This window comes from Anoplopoma fimbria, chromosome 24 (assembly GCF_027596085.1).
Source record: "Anoplopoma fimbria isolate UVic2021 breed Golden Eagle Sablefish chromosome 24, Afim_UVic_2022, whole genome shotgun sequence".
NCBI classification, from domain to species: domain Eukaryota; kingdom Metazoa; phylum Chordata; class Actinopteri; order Perciformes; family Anoplopomatidae; genus Anoplopoma; species Anoplopoma fimbria.
The window spans coordinates 5,472,298-5,494,016 of record NC_072472.1 but is presented as its reverse complement, the minus strand read 5'-3'; the positions used below and the strand labels follow the sequence as shown (position 1 = coordinate 5,494,016).

At 41.1% G+C, this 21,719-nt stretch overlaps 2 protein-coding genes across 2 annotated transcripts; one reads left to right on the top strand and one right to left on the bottom strand.

Moving 5' to 3' along the window:
* Positions 1 to 425: 425 nt before the first annotated feature.
* On the bottom strand, positions 426 to 4,456 carry mrpl22 (mitochondrial ribosomal protein L22). Its single transcript, XM_054626235.1, has 7 exons — positions 4,395 to 4,456; positions 4,262 to 4,304; positions 3,720 to 3,849; positions 3,163 to 3,228; positions 2,031 to 2,108; positions 1,718 to 1,787; positions 426 to 738 (listed from the first exon to the last, which is right to left on the bottom strand). The coding sequence occupies exons 1-7, from the start codon at positions 4,417 to 4,419 to the stop codon at positions 530 to 532; spliced, it is 621 nt and encodes a 206-aa protein (XP_054482210.1). The 5' UTR covers positions 4,420 to 4,456; the 3' UTR covers positions 426 to 529.
* Positions 4,457 to 4,641: 185 nt separating this feature from the next.
* On the top strand, positions 4,642 to 21,336 carry gemin5 (gem (nuclear organelle) associated protein 5). Its single transcript, XM_054625362.1, has 28 exons — positions 4,642 to 4,930; positions 6,966 to 7,120; positions 7,993 to 8,174; positions 8,709 to 8,860; positions 9,063 to 9,161; positions 9,256 to 9,388; positions 9,987 to 10,152; positions 10,581 to 10,793; positions 11,302 to 11,387; positions 12,111 to 12,193; positions 12,795 to 12,931; positions 13,670 to 13,743; positions 14,379 to 14,560; positions 14,739 to 14,878; positions 15,156 to 15,327; positions 15,443 to 15,655; positions 15,750 to 15,806; positions 15,897 to 16,022; positions 16,126 to 16,221; positions 16,531 to 16,668; positions 17,518 to 17,665; positions 17,960 to 18,079; positions 18,220 to 18,430; positions 18,674 to 18,940; positions 19,159 to 19,321; positions 19,710 to 20,178; positions 20,582 to 20,675; positions 21,101 to 21,336. Exons 1-28 carry the CDS (start codon positions 4,789 to 4,791, stop codon positions 21,263 to 21,265), a joined length of 4,383 nt encoding a protein of 1,460 aa, XP_054481337.1. The 5' UTR covers positions 4,642 to 4,788; the 3' UTR covers positions 21,266 to 21,336.
* The last annotated feature ends 383 nt before the right edge of the window (positions 21,337 to 21,719 follow it).

Genomic DNA, 21,719 nt, shown 5'->3' with positions numbered 1-21,719 from the left:
GTTTAATGCTACTGTAATTAACTATTATTACACAAAAATACTTTAAATTAACAAAAAACAAGTTCACCCAGAAAACATCTATTAGCCTGATTGGACAATAGACAGCTAACCACATCACAGGGCTTAAAGGTGTACCTTCAATCTATCTACTAAATATTCAATCTTCCAACTATTGAACGGAGCACTTGTAGATGCGACTAATGCCAACTGTTACTTTATGTGAAGCATAAATGTATCATATGTCAGATAAAATGTGATTACCTATTGTAGAAAAAGACATAAATATCAGTCTATTCTTAAACATTGCTGTGCTTTGTGGTCTCTGTCTGAAGTAGACATTACTGTGTTTAAAAACTGCATCACTGGCTGCAGTCAATATTATTTCAAAATAATACACAAGACAAAGTAATTCTATTTGGGCTCATAACCCATTATTTTATTTGTTTATTTACAAATGTCATGTTAAAGAAACACAAACAGACAGAAATACAGTAAAAGGTACATGATAAATATTATCCAATCAGATGGTCTACAGGCTGTGGATGATTGTCCGGTTCTTCAGGTTCTGGACGTACTCTTTGGCCTGGTCAAAGCTCGTCTTCTCCTCGATCTGGGGCGGCGAGCCCTCCACCAGCTTCACAAAGTAGTGACAGTTAACTTTGTCCATGATGCCAAACATCCCCCTGCCGTGGTAACGGATCCGCTTCAGGTACTTCCCTTTGCCGGAGTAGGACTCAGCTGCAGGAGGAGGGGGAGAGGTGGGTTATTAAAGAGGGGATGAGATATAAAGAGAGAGAGAGCGATAAGGTACAGAATACTCGTTTAATTTGTAGAGGTGCCTTTGAATGAAAACTGGTCAAAATAACAATGTGTGCTGAGTTTAGGCTTATCTGTGATAACGTGCTCAACTCCACATAAATTACCCACTCTGCACGCCATCTGAACTCAAAGGTAATCTACTGCTCTTACCGGCTCACCCTCCTACTGAAGGTCATTTCCCCCGTTCTGAAGTAGTGATGCACTGATCACACTTTTTCAGTCCAGACACCAATACAGATATCTGGGCTTTGGCTGATAGAGTACCGATCTGAACTAGCTGTATGCCTCACTGTGAGGGAGTGACTGGGATCAGTCTTTTATGTGGACGGCAACATTAGGCTTGACTTAAGCATTTCTTTACTCCCTTTGTTAAACAAAATGTAACAAATAAATACATTGAAACACATTTACTGAAATGTTATTCATTATTAAAATACTAAAGTGTACACAAGCAACCTTCAAATTAACCGGAATTACAATGCAGATGGTAAACTTAATGCATTAACATATTGGACATGACATAAACAGGAGTTTAAATTCCTGTATAAAGCCTAATTTAACTGAATAGATCAGCCTCATTGTCACTGATACCTGATCCAGCTATCAGAATAGAACAGATATTCTGAATTTTCATTTTCTTGCTTTGGGCACAATGGCTGACAGCACGTGATGACTGAGATTTTTTAAATGGTTTTGGGAAACAAAAGTTTTTTATTTAAAAAAAATAAATAGTCAAAATATTTGAATAAATACTGCCAATAGCTGTGATATCAAAACTTGCTTATTATTAAAAACCTTGTTTTTAATTTTAGCCATCCAGCTACCGGAGGTTCTGTTGTGTTAATAATGTGAAGTAGTTTACACTGTAGTGTTTCCCATCAGAGCTGTAGACACTTACCTACATACAGGTTGGATTTGTACTCTACATTGTGATTTTTGACCGCCATCTCTTGAGCTTCCTCAAGAACCTGAACGAAAAAAAAAAAAGGAAAAAAAGGCGCTGTGACATCTATAAATACACTTCTAGTGCATTGGTGTGATGGGAATGCTGTCAAATCAATGCATGAATACACAACTCTAGAAATAAAAATATATGAGCCGTGAAATTGGAAACATTGTTATCATACAGGAATTTGAGGAAAATATCCGTGACTGTGGTGTCTAATTACATTAAACACACAATAATGAAAGGTGAACATTCAGCTACTAACCTCTTTCATGATCTTTGCTCCTTTCTTGTCGTTGAACTGCAGCTGTGTAATGGCCTGATCAATGCTCATCCCTCGGATCTGTGAAGGAGAACAAACAATAACTTCACCCTTTGTTCTACAGCTGTTAGGACTATACGGTGTTGCATCGGCCGAGGGAGCCACTTCTTTTAGCACCATGTTTAAGTCAACCCTGACCACAGTGGGTTCATGGGAAAAACAAAAAGGGAAAAGCCGGATGCAGCAGATAAGATTAAAACTCAGAAGGACTAAATGGTTTGTACAGCCTTGGAGAAGTACGAGTATTCAGTTGTTTTAATAATGGAAAGTGTGAAATTCTGAACACATTTGAACCCATTAAAAAAAAAAAAACGGAATAGTTTAACGCTCCTTCCTGCAGCACTCTATTATGACATAAATATGCAGGGGCGGCTGTGGTGTAGTGGAGAGCAAGGTAGTTCTCCAATCAGAGGGTCGGTGGTTCGATACCCGGCTTCGGCAGTCGATGTGTCCTTGGGCAAGACACTTAACCCCAAGTTGCTCCCGAAGGCTTGCCATCGGTGTGGACTGGATGTTGCATGAATGTTAGTTAGAGTCTGATGGTGGCACCTTGCATGGTAGCCTGTCATCAGTGTGTGAATGGGTGAATGATATGTAATATACTACTGATTGTAAGTCGCTTTGGATAAAAGCGACTGCTAAATGACTGTAATGTAATATGCCAGGTTTTTTTATTATCAATTATGTACAGAAGATCATGACAAAACAGTGAAAATTCCTTCTCTTAAAATGTTAGAAAATCATTTCTAAATATTCCTGGATACACTAATGATGTGTACTGATATATGTATATAGTTGTGTACAAATACTTTCCATCACATTTCAGTTGACACCCTTTTAAATCATCCCACTACATAACAAAAGCAGATAAATCACCACCGGATTTTACCCCAAATCTCTACATTTTCTCTCAGCTGACTTTCATCAACAGGCAACCTCTGTCAACACCTGTTTGAAACAAGCATGCTTAAAACATGTGGCTGAGTTGACCAGTGCATAATAACTCACTAAAGTGGAGCTGTAATTTACATGAATATATGATATTTATGAGGAAATCCTCCGTTGTGGGTCTCACCATTTTGGCCAGGTACCACATCTTGTCTTTGCTGTACTTGATCTGCCTCCTGCTGTGGTGGATCTCCTGAAGAACAAACCCCCCCCAAGAGTATTCAGATAATTGTAGAGACAAAAGACAACTTATGCACAGTTTGAGGATATGGAAATTATTGATTTACACACTCAAAACATAAATATTTACATTTAACATATACAGTAGCAGTCAAAAGTTTGGACACACCTTCTCATTCAACTACTTTGAAGAATCTAAAATATAAAACATATTCTGGTTTGTTGAGCATTTGTTTGTTTACCACATAATTCCATATGTGTTCCTTCATAGTTTGGATGTCTTCAATATTAATCTACCATGTAGAAAAAAATAAAAATAAAGAAAAACCATTGAATGAGAAGGTGTGTCCAAACTTTTGACTGGTACTGTACAGAGGACTATAACTATGTGATTAACAATCCAAAGCAACTCTGAAGCACTACACTCTGTAATTATAACGTTTCCTTCACCCTGGACGTCCTCTCCCTCTGCACTTCATGTTATAAGCAGACAGAAAGACTCACTGCTGGTCTGCGATCATCATCTGGTTTCTGGGGTGGATACACCTTCATGTTTCTCTTCTCCCAATGCTTTGACTCAAGGGATGTGCTGGTGTGGAGACATGAGAGCTGCTGAGGACCCAGAACCTGGAACCTGGAGAGACATTCAGGAAAAGGGGGAGAAAAAAAAAAGGAAATGCTCATATGTGACTGATCTGAACCTGCTCAGCATCTATGCTCTGAGGGATGCTACAGGTCTCTGTCCAACAAAACACAACATGTTTTACCCTTTCACTTTTGCACTATGAAGGTTCTCCAGAAGGAACTTATGCAACATGTGCAGAACATTCAGCTTTTTCTAACATTAACTTAACATACCAAAAACCAATTAGTCTGGCCCAAAGCATTTATGTGGAATCATTTGTGTGTAGAAGACTAATATTAGCATTTAGACTTTTATTCTACAATAAAACAAGTCAGTACTACATGGGGTAAACATGTGTCCTTCGCAGAGGCATTGTCAGCTTAGCTTTGAAGCTCTAAATTCCTGATTTTCCTGCACATACCTTGAATGCATCACCCGGGGTATAGTCCTGAGAAAGGCCATACCTAAAAACAAGAACGACTCCGTTAAAACACCGTCAGCAGACACGTAACATGGTGCATTTCAGCCAAAAAACCAGGCTGCATTTCTCTTACCACGTCCTGTCATTGCAGTCGCCATCTTGCATTTTTACGACACTACACTGTCTGCTTGACGGCAGTAATGTTTACGGCCTCAACAGCGACATTTCTCGCTTTTTAATTTTTTTTTCAATTTGGCTTAACATTATCACTTTAATTTTTCTTAATAGTATTATTTAAAAAGTGGTGGGAATAAAAATATATTAATATTATTTAAATAATGTGTGTTTGACATTGCGAACTCGACATGGTTTGGCCACAATAGGATGCCGTAGTCGGCGCTGGCAGGATTTACGACACCACGCTTGCCGTACGGCCGGTAGTGTAGTCGCTACGACAGTGCAGCTAAAGCACACATGTTACGGGACTTAACCAGAGAATTAGTGAACTTTAAAGGACCAGAGGCGTCATGCACGAGAGGTCACTCCCCGCCTCACCCAACTGGTACTGCTCACGATGCAGTGATGTCAACGAAAGCGGGTTATTGGGCGTCGGAGCCAAAAACATCATCTTTCTGATAGATGTGTCTGCATCCTCCTGCAGGGTCACAGGTGAGTGTGCATCACACACACACACACACACACACACACACACACACACACACACACACACACACACACACACACACACACACACACACACACACTGATTAATAATGCACACACATTCACAGTCAGCTCAAGAGATATCTGATCACCTGGGTGGATAGGTAACATGCACAGTCTGGTGATGGCTCTATACACTGATTTATAATGCTAAATATAATTGCAAAAATCAGTAACATGCCAAGATTAGTGATGACTCTATACACTGATTAATAATGCTAAATATAATTGCAAAAATCAGTAACATGCCAAGATTAGTGATGGCTCTATACACTGATTAATAATGCTAAATATAATTGCAAAAATCAGTAACATGCACAGTCTGGTGATGGCTCTATACACTGATTAATAATGCTAAATATAATTGCAAAAATCAGTAACATGCCAAGATTAGTGATGACTCTATACACTGATTAATAATGCTATCAGTAACATGCTCTATGGCTCATACTGATTAATAATGCTAAATATAATTGCAAAAATCAGTAACATGCACAGTCTGGTGATGGCTCTATACACTGATTTATAATGCTAAATATAATTGCAAAAATCAGTAACATGCACAGTCTGGTGATGGCTCTATACACTGATTTATAATGCTAAATATAATTGCAAAAATCAGTAACATGCACAGTCTGGTGATGGCTCTATAAACTGATTAATAATGCTAAATATAATTGCAAAAATCAGTAACATGCACAGTCTAGTGATGGCTCTATACACTGATTTATAATGCTAAATATAATTGCAAAAATCAGTAACATGCCATGATTAGTGATGGCTCTATACACTGATTAATAATGCTAAATATAATTGCAAAAATCAGTAACATGCACAGTCTGGTGATGGCTCTATACACTGATTTATAATGCTAAATATAATTGCAAAAATCAGTAACATGCACAGTCTAGTGATGACTATAAACTGATTAATAATGCTAAATATAATTGCAAAAATCAGAGCAGGAAAAATCAAGTTCCTATTGACTTTCAGAATGAACAAATCAAAAACACTGGACCCTTTAATTCCCACATTGCAACTCAACATCATCACCTGTATAACCCCAATTCTACACATCTCCAGTTTATAATGCAGGTTTTAAATTTGAATTAATGGATTATCTAGATGGGATTCCATCATAATAAGTTTTGGGGTTATCTTCTCAAAAAGCTTTTTCAGAAAGCCACAGAAGACCTTATACTGCTACTTCATATGTAAAATCAGTGGAATGCTCCTTTATTGAAAAAGGATTATTAATCAATAATAAAAAATAGTCAATAGTTGCATCTATGGCTGCTGATTGTTTTCTCGATTGATCGTTTAGTCTCTAAAATGTCAGAAACTTTATGTCTTCAGACAGGCTGTGTGATTTATGATTCTAATCTCAAACCATCATCCACAATCAGAGCAGGAACACTCTAGTTCAAGACAAGTTCCTATTGACTTTCAGAATGAACAAATCAAAAACTCTTTTATTCCCACATTTAAACTCAATAGCATATTTCACTAGACAAACATATAGACTCCCAGTTCCACACACCTCCAGTTTGTTATGCAGGCTCTCTGTTATACATTCAAAGTCACAATCCCAAATCCAACTAACCCTTATGACATCACAGTCAGGGTTATTTTCCTCAGATTTTGGAAAGTTTTTCCAGAGCCACAGAGGACTTTATGTTGTTATTTCATATGTAAAATATGTGGAATTTAATTGAAAAATGAATGCACCTAGGGCTGCTGATTTATTTTTCTCAAATTTATAATTCACTTTCTAAAATGTCAGAACCCGTATGTCTTCAGTTAGGCTGTGTGATTTAAATTCTAATTTCAAACCATCATTCAAAAAAATCTTATGACTCAATGTAGCAGAGAATTCAGAGGAGTATTCCTCCGTTTTGGTATATTGTGGCCCTTTTCTTATCTTTCATGTTCAATCTTCACAATAAGAGGCTGATATCCAACCCTCCCTGTCTTTTTTCAGGTGAGCTCGTCGGCCATAAAGACTTGGTGTCTGGCTTTTCATTCTGTCAGCATGCAGGACAGAGTCATCTCTGTGTCAGCTCCTCCAATGACGGGACGATTCGCTTCTGGGACTCAGACAACAGGACTCTAATAAAGGAGCATGCAGCTCATCAGGTGAGTGTCGACTCTCCGGTTCTGTTGTGTCATTGCAACAGAACCTATGTGTTTTCACGCCGCACTGGCGCCCCCTGCAGGCTGCAGTCAGCTCTGCATCAGCAGCAGAGGTAACTAGGAGGCTTGCTTTTCTGTAGTAGTCTGTCTCTACAGAAGAAGTGATGATACAGATAGAGGAGCCTGTCAATTATGCTTGTGCTGTCATGGCGACAGTGGGGTGCTGACCCGGTCTGGAGAGAGAAAGCTAACCATCTGAGCTCGACAGGATGTGCAGGGAGACAAACGGCACTGATTTCTGCAGCAATTCAGTCTCTCTGGGGGGGCGTTTTTATTCTCCAAACGATGCCTTCAAGGGATCATTTCTCTGTGGTTTGGCTTGATCTAAAAAAAAAAAAAAGCCACAGAATGACAGCATGGTTAAGCTTCCATCTTTGATAACAGATTCAGTCCCTTAATAGCTCAGAATTTCTATTCATAAACAAGCAAACAAAGCGAGAAAAACAAACGTATACTGTAAATCCATTCAGAGAGGCAAAAGAGGGCTTTCCATTTAGGTTTTTGTTTTTTAATAATTCATCACATACTCTTTCAGTTTATGTTAAGGCAATACTGATAACAATGATTTCATACTAAATTATTTATCAGGTGTTTAGGAGAATTTTAAAGTGTTCAATCCCATAAATTGAGAAAAATGAATAAAGTCTGTTTCCTTCCAGTGAATTTCCCCTGAAGGTAGAAAAACCTCGGAAACAGTAGTCTGACCACCATAAGAAACTAAAGCTTTTCTACTGGAGGCTGATTATTAAAATATAAATTATGTCCAGTTTCAACAGGATGTCACCTCTTTTTTTTTTTTTCCCCCTCACACACAGAACTCTGTCACAGCGGTGCACTGGTCACCAGTGGACAAAAACCTGGTGGTGTCGGGGGATGAGAAGGGCATTGTGGTCTGTCACTGGTACAACACAGGAGACACGGCCAGCTTCTTCCCAGAACCCAGGACCATCTTCTGCCTCACCTGCTCCCCTCACACCTGGAGCCTCGTGGCTGTGGGGTAAGAAGACCACAGCCATATATTATTTTTAAACAAAGTCAAGAAATGATAATCTGAACCAAAGTTAAGACGTTTTCAGTGGGGTTTAGTTTGGTTATTATCCCTAGATAAATTTTTTTTGCACTCTTAAAGTTCCATTTAGTCTTAAATGTGTTTTTATTTTTATAAATACCATGGATTTCATTTGAGTTTAGATATTATTCATTTTGACAAATTATCTGGGATTGTGAAATTGTGAACCCCTTATACTTAATATAATAATAATAAGACTATTGATAATAATACAAAACATAAAAATAAATAAGTCCTAGAATCCATATCATTTTCATTTGTATACATTTGTTTTTTAAAATTGCCTTCTAGTATATTTGAAACAGGGGGTCTTCACAAGTCTGATTTGAGTGTTCACAGATGGTGAAAGCAGAAAACATGTCTAAAGTTTAGTCAAATTCATCCTTTAGCTGCAATAGCAAAATAGAATAGAATTATCAGTGATTGTGACAGTGCTGTGACAGACTCATCTTTCTGCCTAAGGTACAAAGACGGGATGATCGTGCTGATCGATGTGAGTAAGAAAGGCGAGGTGATGCACCGTCTCCGTGGACACGAGGATGAGATCCACTCGCTGGCGTGGTCGCCGTCGGCCAGCGAGGACGTCCTCTACAGCAGACCTGAGGATATGGAAGGTAGCGCTATGCAGTCATTAAAAAAAAAAAAACAAAGAAAACAACAATCCTACATTGGTTTGGTGCATGATTTTTTTTTTTTTGCTTTTCTCAATGCAGTAGCAGCTATTTTGTCATTTTCAATGTCTGTTAATTCTGCACAAAATTCTGACAGAAAAAAGGTTATACACTTTTTTGTACATGCATTTTTTCCATCCTACAGCAACCAGCGGAGCGTCTGCAGGAGACGAGAAGGGCTGCTATCTTGCGTCTGGGAGCAAAGACCAGACGATGAGGATCTGGAGCTCAGCGAAGGGGAAAAGTAAGAGATTCTTGCGAAGTTTGATATCTTCTTTTTTTAAGAGAGATTGAAATGGCTGATCCTCTCTGTCACCTCTCATCTCCCCCCCCTGCAGGTGTGATGACTATGAAGCTGCCGTATCTGAAGAAGAGAGGCTCTGCAGTCGACCCCGGTGTCAAAGAGAGACTCTGGCTCCACGTCCACTGGCCGAAGGGACGACCAACACAGCTTGTGTCCAGCTGCTTCGGGTACACACACACACACACACACACACACACACACACACACACACACACACACACACACACACACACGTCTTATCACACTCGTCTTATCAGTGGAAACATCACAGGGAGCCTGATGAAACATAACAACAGCAGAGCTCAGTTGTCAGTCTGTAGTTTATTCAGCAGTGTTGGTTTTAAACATAAATGTGAGCAGTTGCTTTGCTTTTATAAACCCTTAATTAATGACTTTCCTGCCAATCAGCCGCCAATTTACCAGTAAGATAAGATAAGATAAGAGAGGATAGTGCAAACAAGAGACATAAGTAAAAAACAAGATCAAAACAAGTATTATAAATAAGTAATTACACAGTAAAGAATATGAAATAAGTAAGTGAAAAAAATCCAGTAAGTTTATTTTTTATTTTTATTTTTTTTACTGTAAGTTTATTTATTCTTATTTATAGTCTGCTGTGATCAGGGTGTCTCTTTGTTGAGTGTCCTGGCTAAAATGACACAGAAATGTACATGTATAGTTACATAACATTTTGTCTTCAATTGCTTGAAATGGCTATAAACATGCTTGACTTATGTGTATATACGTGTGTTTGTGTGTTCCCAGTGGTGAGATGGTGATGTGGGACTTGACCAGGACCGGGAAGCAGAGGTGGACTCTGTTTGGGACGTCTTCAGAGGGACAGAACCACAACAGGATCGTCTTCAACATGAGCTCAGTCCGCATGCAGGACGACAGAGAGCTGCTCATCAGCACCTCCATGGACAGAGAGGTGGGCCAGGCTTAACCAAGCTTTAATTCATAATCACCAGCAGCTTGTTTATTTGAGAGAGTTTAGGTCACCTCTCATCCTGCAACGTTTAGACATTTTTGGGACTTACATACCAAATCAGGAGTCAGGCCTCGCTTGATATTCACAGCAGTGTCAACCCTGATTGCACGGCTGCGTTCCAACTCCAAACCCGTGTGTTACAGGATATATTTGACCTTTTTTTTTTCAAGAAAGAATTTATTGGTTTTCTAAAATTAGGGGAAAGCTTGAATCGATCTGTTGAACTAAACGCATATGAAATATTTTGACTTCTTTGAATCACACAATTTAACCATGATCTTATTGTGAAATTACTACACTCTTATTGTTTCCAAAAAGGGAGTATTTGAGTATTTGAAAAGAGCCTTGACTGTATTTTTTGTTTCCAGATGAAATGCTGGGACCTGGCCTCTCTGGACTGCTGCTGGACTCTGCCCACCCTGGGTGGTTTCGTCTACGCCCTGGCCTTCTCCCCCGTGGGTGCAGGGTGTCTGGCGCTGGGCGTCGGTGACAACATGATCCGGGTGTGGAACACACTGACCACCCAGAACCAGTACGACACCCGGTCCTTCTGGCAGGGCATCAAGTCCAAGGTCACGGCGGTAAGAAGTTTGGGCTTAATTTGATTTTCTCTTTAAATTCATAAAAACATTTTTTTGCTGGTGTTAACAAAGCAAGTAGCCTAACTGTTTTGTAATAATCTTTTGATTTGTGGTATAAAAAGTTGTATTTCATATAATTTATGAATGTTAGGGTCTGGAAAAAAGGGTCTAATAAAACAGTGACATTTTTCTACTGTCTAAATGTCTGCTTTTTAATAAAACCCTCCACTGAGCTGCTGATACGACTTTAAAAACTCCTTTCAGCCGCTCGCAGCCATAAAATCCAAAAAGGACATTTGTAAACTTAATATGATTTTGATTGTATCAATTTATCACTTAAAGTTTGAGGTTCACGGACAATGGCTGAATGATATCAAAACATCTTATGAAGGGCTAATATCAACCCGACCCAGCCCTCCTTTATCACCAGCCATTACTCATTTCAGAAACTTGTGCTTTACACAAAGATAAGATTAAGTGCATCAAGAAATCTTTTTATTATCTGCAGCTGGCGTGGCACCCACAAAAAGAAGGATCCTTGTCTTTTGGAACAGACGATGGTAAAGTTGGCATCTATGAAGTCTTCTCAAACAGGTGAGGTTCATTTTTTTTATTTTTTTATGGTTTTAATGTCTCTAAGATATGTACGTTTCCAACACTCTACAAATACAACTGTACTGTAGTTTCATACGTGGCTTTTTGTTTTGTTTCTGCTACCGTAGAGTTGCTATGCTAATTAGATGTCCTGTTTTAATTTTAATTAAAAAAAAAGCCAAAAATAATTTACCAAAATGAATTATCGGTGATTGAAATTCTTTACCAGATTGACATTTTGATTGACATTTTGTGGGGGTCATGAGAAAAGAAGCATTCAGAAGCAGTGAAGAAGAGTGGTTGCATGTAAACATGGATATGAAGAATGCATTGTTTAACATATTCAAAAATCAGCTTTGTTTCACGGTTAAAGAAAGAATCAAGCATGCATACAGTGCTTTTATTTGTAGGAAAAACTGTAAATAAATAAAGCTTTTGTTTGTCTATAATAAAAACCCAAGAGGCGCCTTTGAAAAAAAATGATTATGTTAATTATTTGTAACATAACTGGGGATGACTGTTGTGTTTTGTTTTTGAACTGAGTTTGGAGACGTTTCTGAAAGCCATGAAGTCATATTATAGTGTTTTATTTTTTTATTTTTTTGCTGGGGGCCTTGTGGATTTTTTCCCATCATCCCTCGAGTCCCCTGAGTGCCGTTGTCCTGCAGCTCTCTCCGTCATGTCTTCCTGACGGGGCATTTGTTCTGCTTCGTCTCCTCCCAGGCCTCCCCAGATATCCAGCTCCTATCACCGGAAAACGGTGTACACGCTGGCCTGGGGCCCCCCGGTGCCCCCGATGTCGTTTGGTAAGTTCCTAACGAACTCTTAGCAGCTGCTGCTGTTTTTCACCTAAACGCTCTGACCAAGCAAAAAAAAAAGGTGAACGGTGGGACGCCGGAACAACCAACGACTCAGCGAAAAAGCCCCAAACATCTCCACACGCCCTTTTTGTAATTGACTCTGTAATTGAGTGTGCTGAGAAAACACTGACTGCTCACCTCCCCCCCCACCTCGGTCGCTCGTGGGGAAATCAAGACGCGGGAAGTTAATTTCACCAGCTGTCGGCAGATGACAGTTTGATTACCACATCAGTCGCTCGGCCTCGAAGCTATAAACGTGATTGTTGCCGTGCCGACAATCTGCTTAAGGCCCCTAAACGAACAAAAGGAGCCACTTATTTGTTTACCCGGAGTTCTGTGATCTCATTGGTTCAGATCGTCAGAATGACTTACAATAAGGTCCAGCGCCTTCCTCCTGCACACTGAGAGCTACTTGTAATATATTTTTCCGCGTGGTGCCCAGAGTATATTTTCAACTTGTACAGGAACAAGTCTGAAATACATTGAAGTGTTCATAAGTGTTAAAAGGTTCATATCAATAGAGTGTGTTCTTGCGTGTGATGTTCAGGTGCAGCCTCAGGAAAGCCGTCCTTCAGCCTGTACAGCTGCGCCGGTGAAGGCATCATCCTGCAGCACGATCCGTCTAAGCTGAGTGGAGATGCCTCGGACGTCGACAAGCTGATCAGAGACACCAACAACATCAAGGTGAGAGGGATGATGATGATGATGATGATGATGATGATGAGACTTTATCATTCTCTGAGCCCTTTTATCTGCAGTCTGTTGTCATGTGGTTAAGGTCAGCAAAGTAAGTAAAGGTGTCTACCGGCATGGACCCATTCGACCTGTGGCTGAGTGATTCCTCCAGGTTTATTCAAAATACTGCAGCAGTACAGTTCTTTCTTTTATACCAGTGGTTCTGCATGGCATCAGAAAGCAACACATACACATACATACTGGATGGTATGTGCACACAAAGGGACCGATCTCTTTTCTTTGAATGTTTAATGTCATAAAATAAAAATGTCAACACATTTTAAGGATAAACAGGATGGCGGCATCCACCTCATCTGACACCCAGCACTGAGTTCTTAAGATGAGCAATAAAACAATAATCATAGGTATATTCAGAGAATTGAAATGATGTCAGGGTTTCTGCAAACCTTTAATTGAGTACTTTTTACATTTATCTTCTCTCGGTGTCCTCTTACATCTACGAACACAGACTTCATAAACCCTTAAGTCAACCTGTCAGCCACAATAACACCATGTAAACACACCTCCAGGTGGAGAACAAACTCTGAAAAGTCCCATGAGAAGTTCACAGACTCGTCGGAGCTTTAATCCAGCTCCTTGCAGCGACTGTTTGCTTCATGTTTTTCTCCTGAATGTAAAGTGAGGTGATTTGAATAGGTCATGAAGGTGAGCTCTGCTTCCCAACAGCACAAGCTGTCTCCACACACCGACCTCAGCTGGAAGCCAGATGGGAAAGTGGTCGCCATCGGCAACGAGGACGGGTGAGTGACCTGAACGGGCCTGACCCGTCTCATGATAGAACATCAGCCTGTGGAGTCCTGTGAGGGACCAACTGTCCACTGACTGTGTGGAGTCTTTTGGCTATGCAAATCAGACTCATTGACAGTCCAAACTTAAAAGCACAACTCTCTGTTATGATGATTTATTAGATACAACACTATAAGTCTGTGATATTAGAACTTTATCTCTGTTTGTTTGGGTTTGATTGTAGATGTCAAGTAAGTTGAACACTCTGTAGAATAGAATAATAAAATATATGTTTTTTTTAAAGCATGAAACCCAAACAGCTATCGTTAAGAATTATGATTTTAAGATCTATACTGCCTCCATAGTTAAATATTTATTTGTCACAATGCTTCATTTGTGTTTTGGAGGAGAAAATTCATCAGTACGTTGAAACCAATTAAAGTTCTATAGTTTTAAAGTTTTTTTTCCTGTGTTTAAATGTGTTAATACTGCTTTTCCTTTATTAACACATATAGATATCATTTTTAATTTGTCATAGCTACCTAGTTTTCACGTCTTTGTCTTGGAAATTCTGCTACTTTAACTTCCTAACAAAGTTCTTGTGATCTATTTTGTTTTCATCTCTCTGACCACATGATCTGTGCTGCAGGTGTATTGAAGTGTATGAGGCTCCCAGTCTGAGGCTGCTGTGCAGCATCCAGCAGCACCACAAGATCATCAACGCGCTGCGGTGGCATCACGACCACAACTCCCCTCCGGAGCTGCACTGCCTCCTGGCATCGGGCTCCAGCAACGCCACCGTCTACGTGCACGATCTCCGCTCCATCATAGGTGGGTGGAGACCTCAAACGCATTGTCTCATCCAGTCTGCGCTACATCATTTATGAGAGCTTGCATTTGTCCCTTGAACCTGAGGAGTAGTAAACATCACATCTTTGATATGTAACATTAGAAGAGCTCGGTATGTATTGACATTTGTGTGGTTTTTTTTTTTTCCCCCGATGAACAGAGAATCCTCCAGAAAGCCCCGTGGTGTTGACGGAGCCGTATCGCAGGCTGACTGGTCATACATCTAAAATCACCGGCATGGCCTGGAGTCCGCACCACGAAGCCCGGCTGGTCACCGTCTCATATGACGGCACAGCACAGGTCAGTACCAGACCAGCATCACGGGTAGACCAACACAATAATGTTCCTGTCGGATGCACCAGAGTTTATATGAATCACCAAAACTGTAGAACAGCATCTTGATTCTGAATGCCACATTCTCCTTTTTGTTAAAAAAAAAAACGTGTGAAGCAATACCTTTCTACTTTTTAAATATAGTGAATCAGTGTTTGTAGACTTTCCTCCTTTCTGATTAACCCTCTTTGAGCTTGTAAATATAATTCAAGGTTACGCTGTTGGATGTTTTTTTGCTCTTCAGGTGTGGGACGTGCTGCAGGAGGCGTCTGTCTCCAACTACCGGGGTCACGTAGGTTACCTGCTGTGCGTGGACTGGTCGCCCGACGATCCGGATGTGATCTGGACTGGAGGGAAGGACTTCACCCTGCAGGAGTGGAAAGTCTCCAAACAAGAGTTCACAAAGCCACCTAAAGGTGAACACCTGTCTTAAATCACCCAGAACCACATCCCTCAAAACAAGACAAGTTCTCTTTCTGCCCTTTGGTGTCACCAGCAGACTGTATAACGTTCACATGCTTTTCCTCTCAGGGAAAAAGATGGTCGACCTGAAGGAGAAGATGAAGACCAATTCCAAGCAGAAGAAGAAGAACAAGAAGACGTCGTGGGCCGGAGGAGCGGCGCCGCCAGAGACGAACGGAGAGCCAGTTAGAGGAGGAGAGAAGGTGGTGACGGGGCAGGAGATGTCTGGTGAAGATGAGGAAGATGAGGTCAGCTCAACCAACAGTCCTGTACCTCCATCAGGTAAGAGAGTAGCTGTTACAGATTGGAAAAAAACCATAAAATTGTTGGGACTTTTTAAGTGTATAGCCAACGTACTTCTGAAATTATGTTTCAGCCACTTTTGAGATGCAAAGGAAATCCTTCAGTGCCGTAAAAAGCAAAGACAAACCAGGTACGTACTTTAATGCTATAAAAACAAATGTATTTTTTTTAATCTGGGTGTATAACGGTTCTGTATGTAACTGTAAGGGTGTGTCTCCAGACTTAAACTTGCTGAAGAAGAAGAAGCCTCGCTCCATGCTTCCCCTCAGCACCTCCATGGACCATCGGCCCAAAGAGGATCTGCTGCAAGACTGCATCACCCTGGCCTCCGTCAAACACAGCGCTGGTAAAGCTCAGCATGCTGTGGAGATGTTTGGCTCAGATTCTAATACAGAGAAAGATGGTTTAGAACATGTATTTACTGGACTGTGTGTGTGTGTGGTTTGCAGCCCCCCCTCCACGGTGTGTCCCAGGCCAAGGAGAGCACATCCATCTGGGCCTCTTCTCCGACAGACAGGCTCTGTATCGCATGTTCGAGGCAGAAGGTATGTTGTATGTCCACTCTGTGAAAAACACAGCTCAGTTTAATAAAACATGTCCTTCAGGGATTTATTTTCTTTACTTTTTTAATCTGCCCATTTGTAGTTTCAAAGTGAGTGCATAAACAACTTTTAGATACTCTGAGAGTGCTCATGATGCATGAATTCAGCCAGGTTTAAACGTTTATTTGTCGTGATAAAATCTCAGCACTAAATCAGTGTTCATGTCAGGAATAGGGACATGAGAAGAAGCCTTAAATAGAGTGAAGATGTCAGATGTTGGGTCAGTGAAGTCACCTGTCTCTTGTTCTCCAGAGGAGGGTCACGTGGAGGCGGGTCACTTCGACACTGTGGTGTACCTGCGGCTGTGGAGCGGAGACCTGGAGGGGGCGCTGCAGCTCGCCACGGAGAGAGGAGAGCTGAGTGACCACCTGCTCTCCATCGCTCCCATGGGTACGGACTTGTGTTATGGTGTATGTTTATATTTAACATTGATCTTAAGCTAACACTGACACCTTATCTGATCTATAGAGATATTATGCAACATTTTGACCACTGTTTTCAGACAGTTTTCTGAAAGAAAAGTGCCTCAGATATGCACCAGAGGCTGGTTGCACAGATAAACTTAAATCTAACAGTCAGGATTCAGATAGAGATGTTTGTATTGAAGACCATTACTACCAGAAAAAAATATTAAAATAAGGAATGATAAGAGACTTACCAAGCTAAACTGACTGACCTAATCAAATTGTTTAGGTCAAAATTCTGAATTACAATGTTGAACATAATACATCTAGTGAGACTTCTATGTAAAAGTTTGTCATGCTAAGTCAAATGTAACTTAACATTTCATAATTATAACTTTCTCATTATTTCAACCTGCTAAAAATAGTAATGGGAAAACAGGTAATTTCCAAAGTTCTTGTTTATCTTTCAAATTATTCACCTGATATCATACTTAAATTAAATTTAAAAGACACGCCACAGTGACTGTAAGTTGCTCAGCACCACTGATTCCATTTTTAGTTGGATGTAAATGTCTAACAAATCTCTGCTTGTCAAAGCCAAGTAGGAGTCCCTTTTTTATATTCCATATCTTTCAACACCACTCACATTAGTATTTTCTTCCTGTTGTCTTACAGAGAAAACTTGGCTGTGTAACCCTGATAAATAAACCATAGAATCAGTAGTCGTACATGTATAATGATAACGTGACGTTGCATTAATGTTCAAAGCTGAATAGATACAACATTAGGAGGCGTCTAGATGTTGCAACGCTTCATGTTGTGTTTCCTCCTCCAGCCGGGTTCGAGGTGTGGAGCCGGACAGTGGAGGCCTTCGTCAAGCAGCTGTGTCTGCAGGAGCAGTACCTGAAGGCAGCGTCCCACCTGCTGTCAATCAACAAGCTGTACGAGGCCGTCGACCTGCTGCGCTCCCACAAGCTCTACAGGTTCACTAACGGCATCTTTTACTTTTTAATAACAACTAGTGATTGTTTCTTTTTTAATATTATTTTGGTCATATACTTACATAGCGTTATGCTATTTATTTATTTTTTTGCTTTGCACCATTTGTTGGGCTACAAAAGTGATTTATAAAATGAAATTACTTTTATATTTCAACTTTATTGTTCTTAATTCTTTTCATTTTTAAATGTAATGCTGATTTTGACAGTGCCTACTCCAGCTGATGTGTGTTTACATGCTAACAGAAGAGATCTGTCTGTGTGTGTGTTGAATGTCAGGGAGGCCATAGCTCTGGTCAAAGCCCGGCTGCCAGCAGAGGAGCCCGTCCTGAAGGAGCTGTACACCTGCTGGGCCGCCACGCTGGAGAAGGACGGACATTTCTCCGCAGCCGCCAAATGGTGAGAACTGGAAGGACCTGTGGACTTGTTGTCTCCTCTTGTCCTTGTCTCTTGTTTACAGCGGCATTTAATATATATTCATATCTATTTTACCAACGCATTATTGAAACTCGTCCTTTCCTGTTGACGCTGTCCTTCAGTTACCTGGCTGCCGGTGCCAGTTTCGACGCCGCTAAAGTCATCGCCAGGAAGAATGACGTCCCCTCGCTGAGGACAGCGGCCGGTCTAGCGAGAATCTCAGGAGAGGTGGCTCTGGCTCAGTCTCTGGCTCTGAGGTGTGCTAAAGACCTGGTGACTGCTCAGGACTGGATCGGAGCCCAGGAGGTCCTCAGCTCACAGGAGAGCCTGCTGGTCAGTGGTGTAAAAAGATCTTAAAACGCAGAAAAACTTTCCTGCAACACCAATAATGTTATTTTTTTTACTGTATTTTCACTATTTATGAACAAAACATGCAGCCTAGGACAAGCCAAAAACCTTGGTAATCATAAAAAGACATTAAATAGGCAGGCTCAAACTCTGTATATAGGATCTAAAAAGAAATTGTGCTTTTGTGAATAAAAAATATGATTGCCAAATTGTTTCAAACTCCTGCAGGTCCACAGGCTGCATCTCTGCGTGGCTGAGCTGATGACTGAGATGCTGCCAGACTCTCAGGCAGCATCTCAGCCCTGCGTCTCCAGTCACCCGTGGGCGTCGCCAGGCGAGCCTCACATCAGCATCCAGGACCAAGTGAGAGACTTGTGGGAGAAGAAGTTTGGGGTTTCACAAAATTCAGAAGGACACCGCAGCGCCGAGGCTCTACTGCAGGAGCTGAAGTCTGTGGAGAGTCCAACGCCCACCGCCAACATCCCTCTCAGACAGGTACAGTCCTCAAACTGTGGAATTGATTTCGTACCTTATGTTTTCAGATGCATGCTGGTTAAAAAGGGCAAACAACACTAATTTTAATATTTACAAAAGTGTCTTGAAGTGAGTTTAGAGATGAAGAAAGTCAGATAAATTGACCCTCAGGATTCCAAACGTGTCCTCTATCTGACTCTGTCTTGATGTCTCTCTGTTTTTGTCTCCCTTGTCCTCAGGTTCAGCTGTATTCGTCCCTCCATCTGACCCGTGCTGTGTTGAGCTGGTTATTGGACGATGATGGACAGCTGATTAAGGAGTTGTGGCAGACGGTGGCCTGGCTCAGAGACGCCGGACACTTCCATGTCTCCGCAGAGCTCTGCAGGCTGCTGTTCCCCGACAGTACGTCTATCCGTCTAATCAAACACCATATTTATTCTCAGAGAGAGAGATATTTGCATGTCAGCATTTAAGTGTAAAATATTCAAGTGTAAACTGTTTAGTTTTAGTCTCAACCTTTTTAAAAAAACAGTTTTGGTTGATATGGCGACACCCTGTGGTGACTTTTGACATCATAATTTACATCCCAAAATTTAATTTGTGGCCATAAATGCACCACAAGTTGTATGAACTTGTGATGGCTATTTTCTACCATTATTATGATTAAGCAATAGATGAATTCATAATACAATAAATCATTAGTTGCAGCCACAATGTATTTATTTGATTTGTGATCTTTAAGTTGTCTCACCACCATCTATAATTAATTATTTTCTCTCTCTTTCATCAGATGACGTCAGTGTTTGCTCCAGGAAACATTCCAAAATACTTCATCACACAGAAGAGCAACCCGAAGCTGCTGCTAAGAGTCTCCAGGCTTTCGTCCATTACCACCATCTGTATAAACAATGGTGGAGCAACTCCATCCAGACCCGGAGCAGACATCCCCCCCCAGCAGCTGACTCCGGCCCCGGAGACGAGGCGGAGGGTAAAGCGGTGAACGGAGATGCTGCAGAAGAGAGTCTCGGCCCGGCGGCCCAGAGTTGTGATGAACTGGACTTTGATGCGTCCGTGCTGCTGTCGGAGCACCATGCTGCCTGTCAGGCCACTCAGAGGTCAGTCAGCGAGATCCAGGAGCGGCTGGCAGCCATGGTGCTGAAACACAGCAGAGTCCAGGGAGGGCAGCTGGACTCTGGGGAGAAAGAGGCCGACGCGCCCACACAGATCTCCACCACCAGAGAGACAGCAGACAGCCAGGGGTGAGTGACTCTGTTATTGGTTATTCATGATGATGATGATGATGATGACTCATTCGTTGTTATTTTCCTATTTGAAAGTATAAATAACCAAATGACTAATGACGGAACAGAGTTGCACTGAAGGTGGAAGCTAACGCAACAACAGAAAACGAACAAGAATTTCCTAAAAGGGATGAATAAACTGTACAAAAAATATAATAACATGTAACTTAATGTTCTAATAGTTCAATGTACGCACGCAACAGACAATCAAAGGCAGTAACACCCGCTTTGGGCTTAATTGGACTAACCGCTGGAACTCTATTTATGGAAATGCAGAAAGTGGCACGGTTAAGGTCTGGTCCCGCCCCCCAACATTCTGCTTGGTATCTTCATTTAAGCGTCTGTATTTTCTGTCCCTCAGCCCAGAGGAGCAGCAGGAGGAGAATCTTTTCTCGTTGTCCACCAAGATGTCAGAACACCAGAAACAGCTGGCTGACCTACCGGACACAGTCAAGGTACAGCTGCCTGCACAGCACCATCACAGTACGAGACTAGAGAAGGAAGGAGGGGCAGCTTCTCATGTTCTCAAACCTCCTTAGAGTGCATTCCTGTCTGGAAATACAAGTTTCTCTGTCAGTTTTGAGTGAAATTATATTTTTTACAAAGTTTATCCAAAACTTCACAAAATCTGATACCTAGTTTGCAATGCCCAGATATGAGGATGAGAATGACGGATTCTCACCTGTTTGTTCCTCAAATCACGAGGACAGAAACCACTTATAACACTAATCAACTAGGAGGAGTTCAATTTGTTCTTGCAATAAACTCCTTAAGGATTTAAGTTTCTGTCAGTTTGAAGTGCTGACCTCCAAAAACATGAGCACAGATTTCCCTTCATCATCACTACGAGTGAACAATCCCACCTTTGTGTCCTCTTCAGATGTTCCCTCACCCAGACGTGGTTGAATGCTGCCTGGTTCTCCTTCACCTCAGCAAGTCTTCACCGTCCGTGTCGGAGTCGCTCCAACAAAAGGCCAAAGATCTTCTCCGCAAATACGGAACGAACGCCTCCGTGTTCAAAGCCTCACAGCAGTTCCTCCCCTGAATCTTTCATCAGTAGACTGAGAGAAGCACTTCCACTGTACAGCTTTTTGTTGAATGAATAAATCTTTAGTTACGAAATGATGTTCAAGCGAACAAATTTTTGTCTGAGTCCGCATCCAGAAATGTATTGCCATCAGCGCTGCGTACCCTGGAGCTTGAAGAGATTTAGTAATTTGACAGGAAATACCTTTTTATAGGGGGACATGTCATGCTAATGTTGTCACCCCATATACTCAAATGCATGTGCACAAGCACTGAAAAAGTTTTTTTTTTTTTTTTAGGAATATTTCCCCTTTTGAAGTAACAAACTCTGTTAAACTGCCCAATATTTACTCTCAGCATTTGTAAGGCAAACATATCAAATCTTCTCACGTGAAGATTGGCTGCTTTCTGCTGGCATTTTATCTAATTTAACTCTTTTTAGGTTTTGGAATGGTGGTCTGACAAACCAAAAC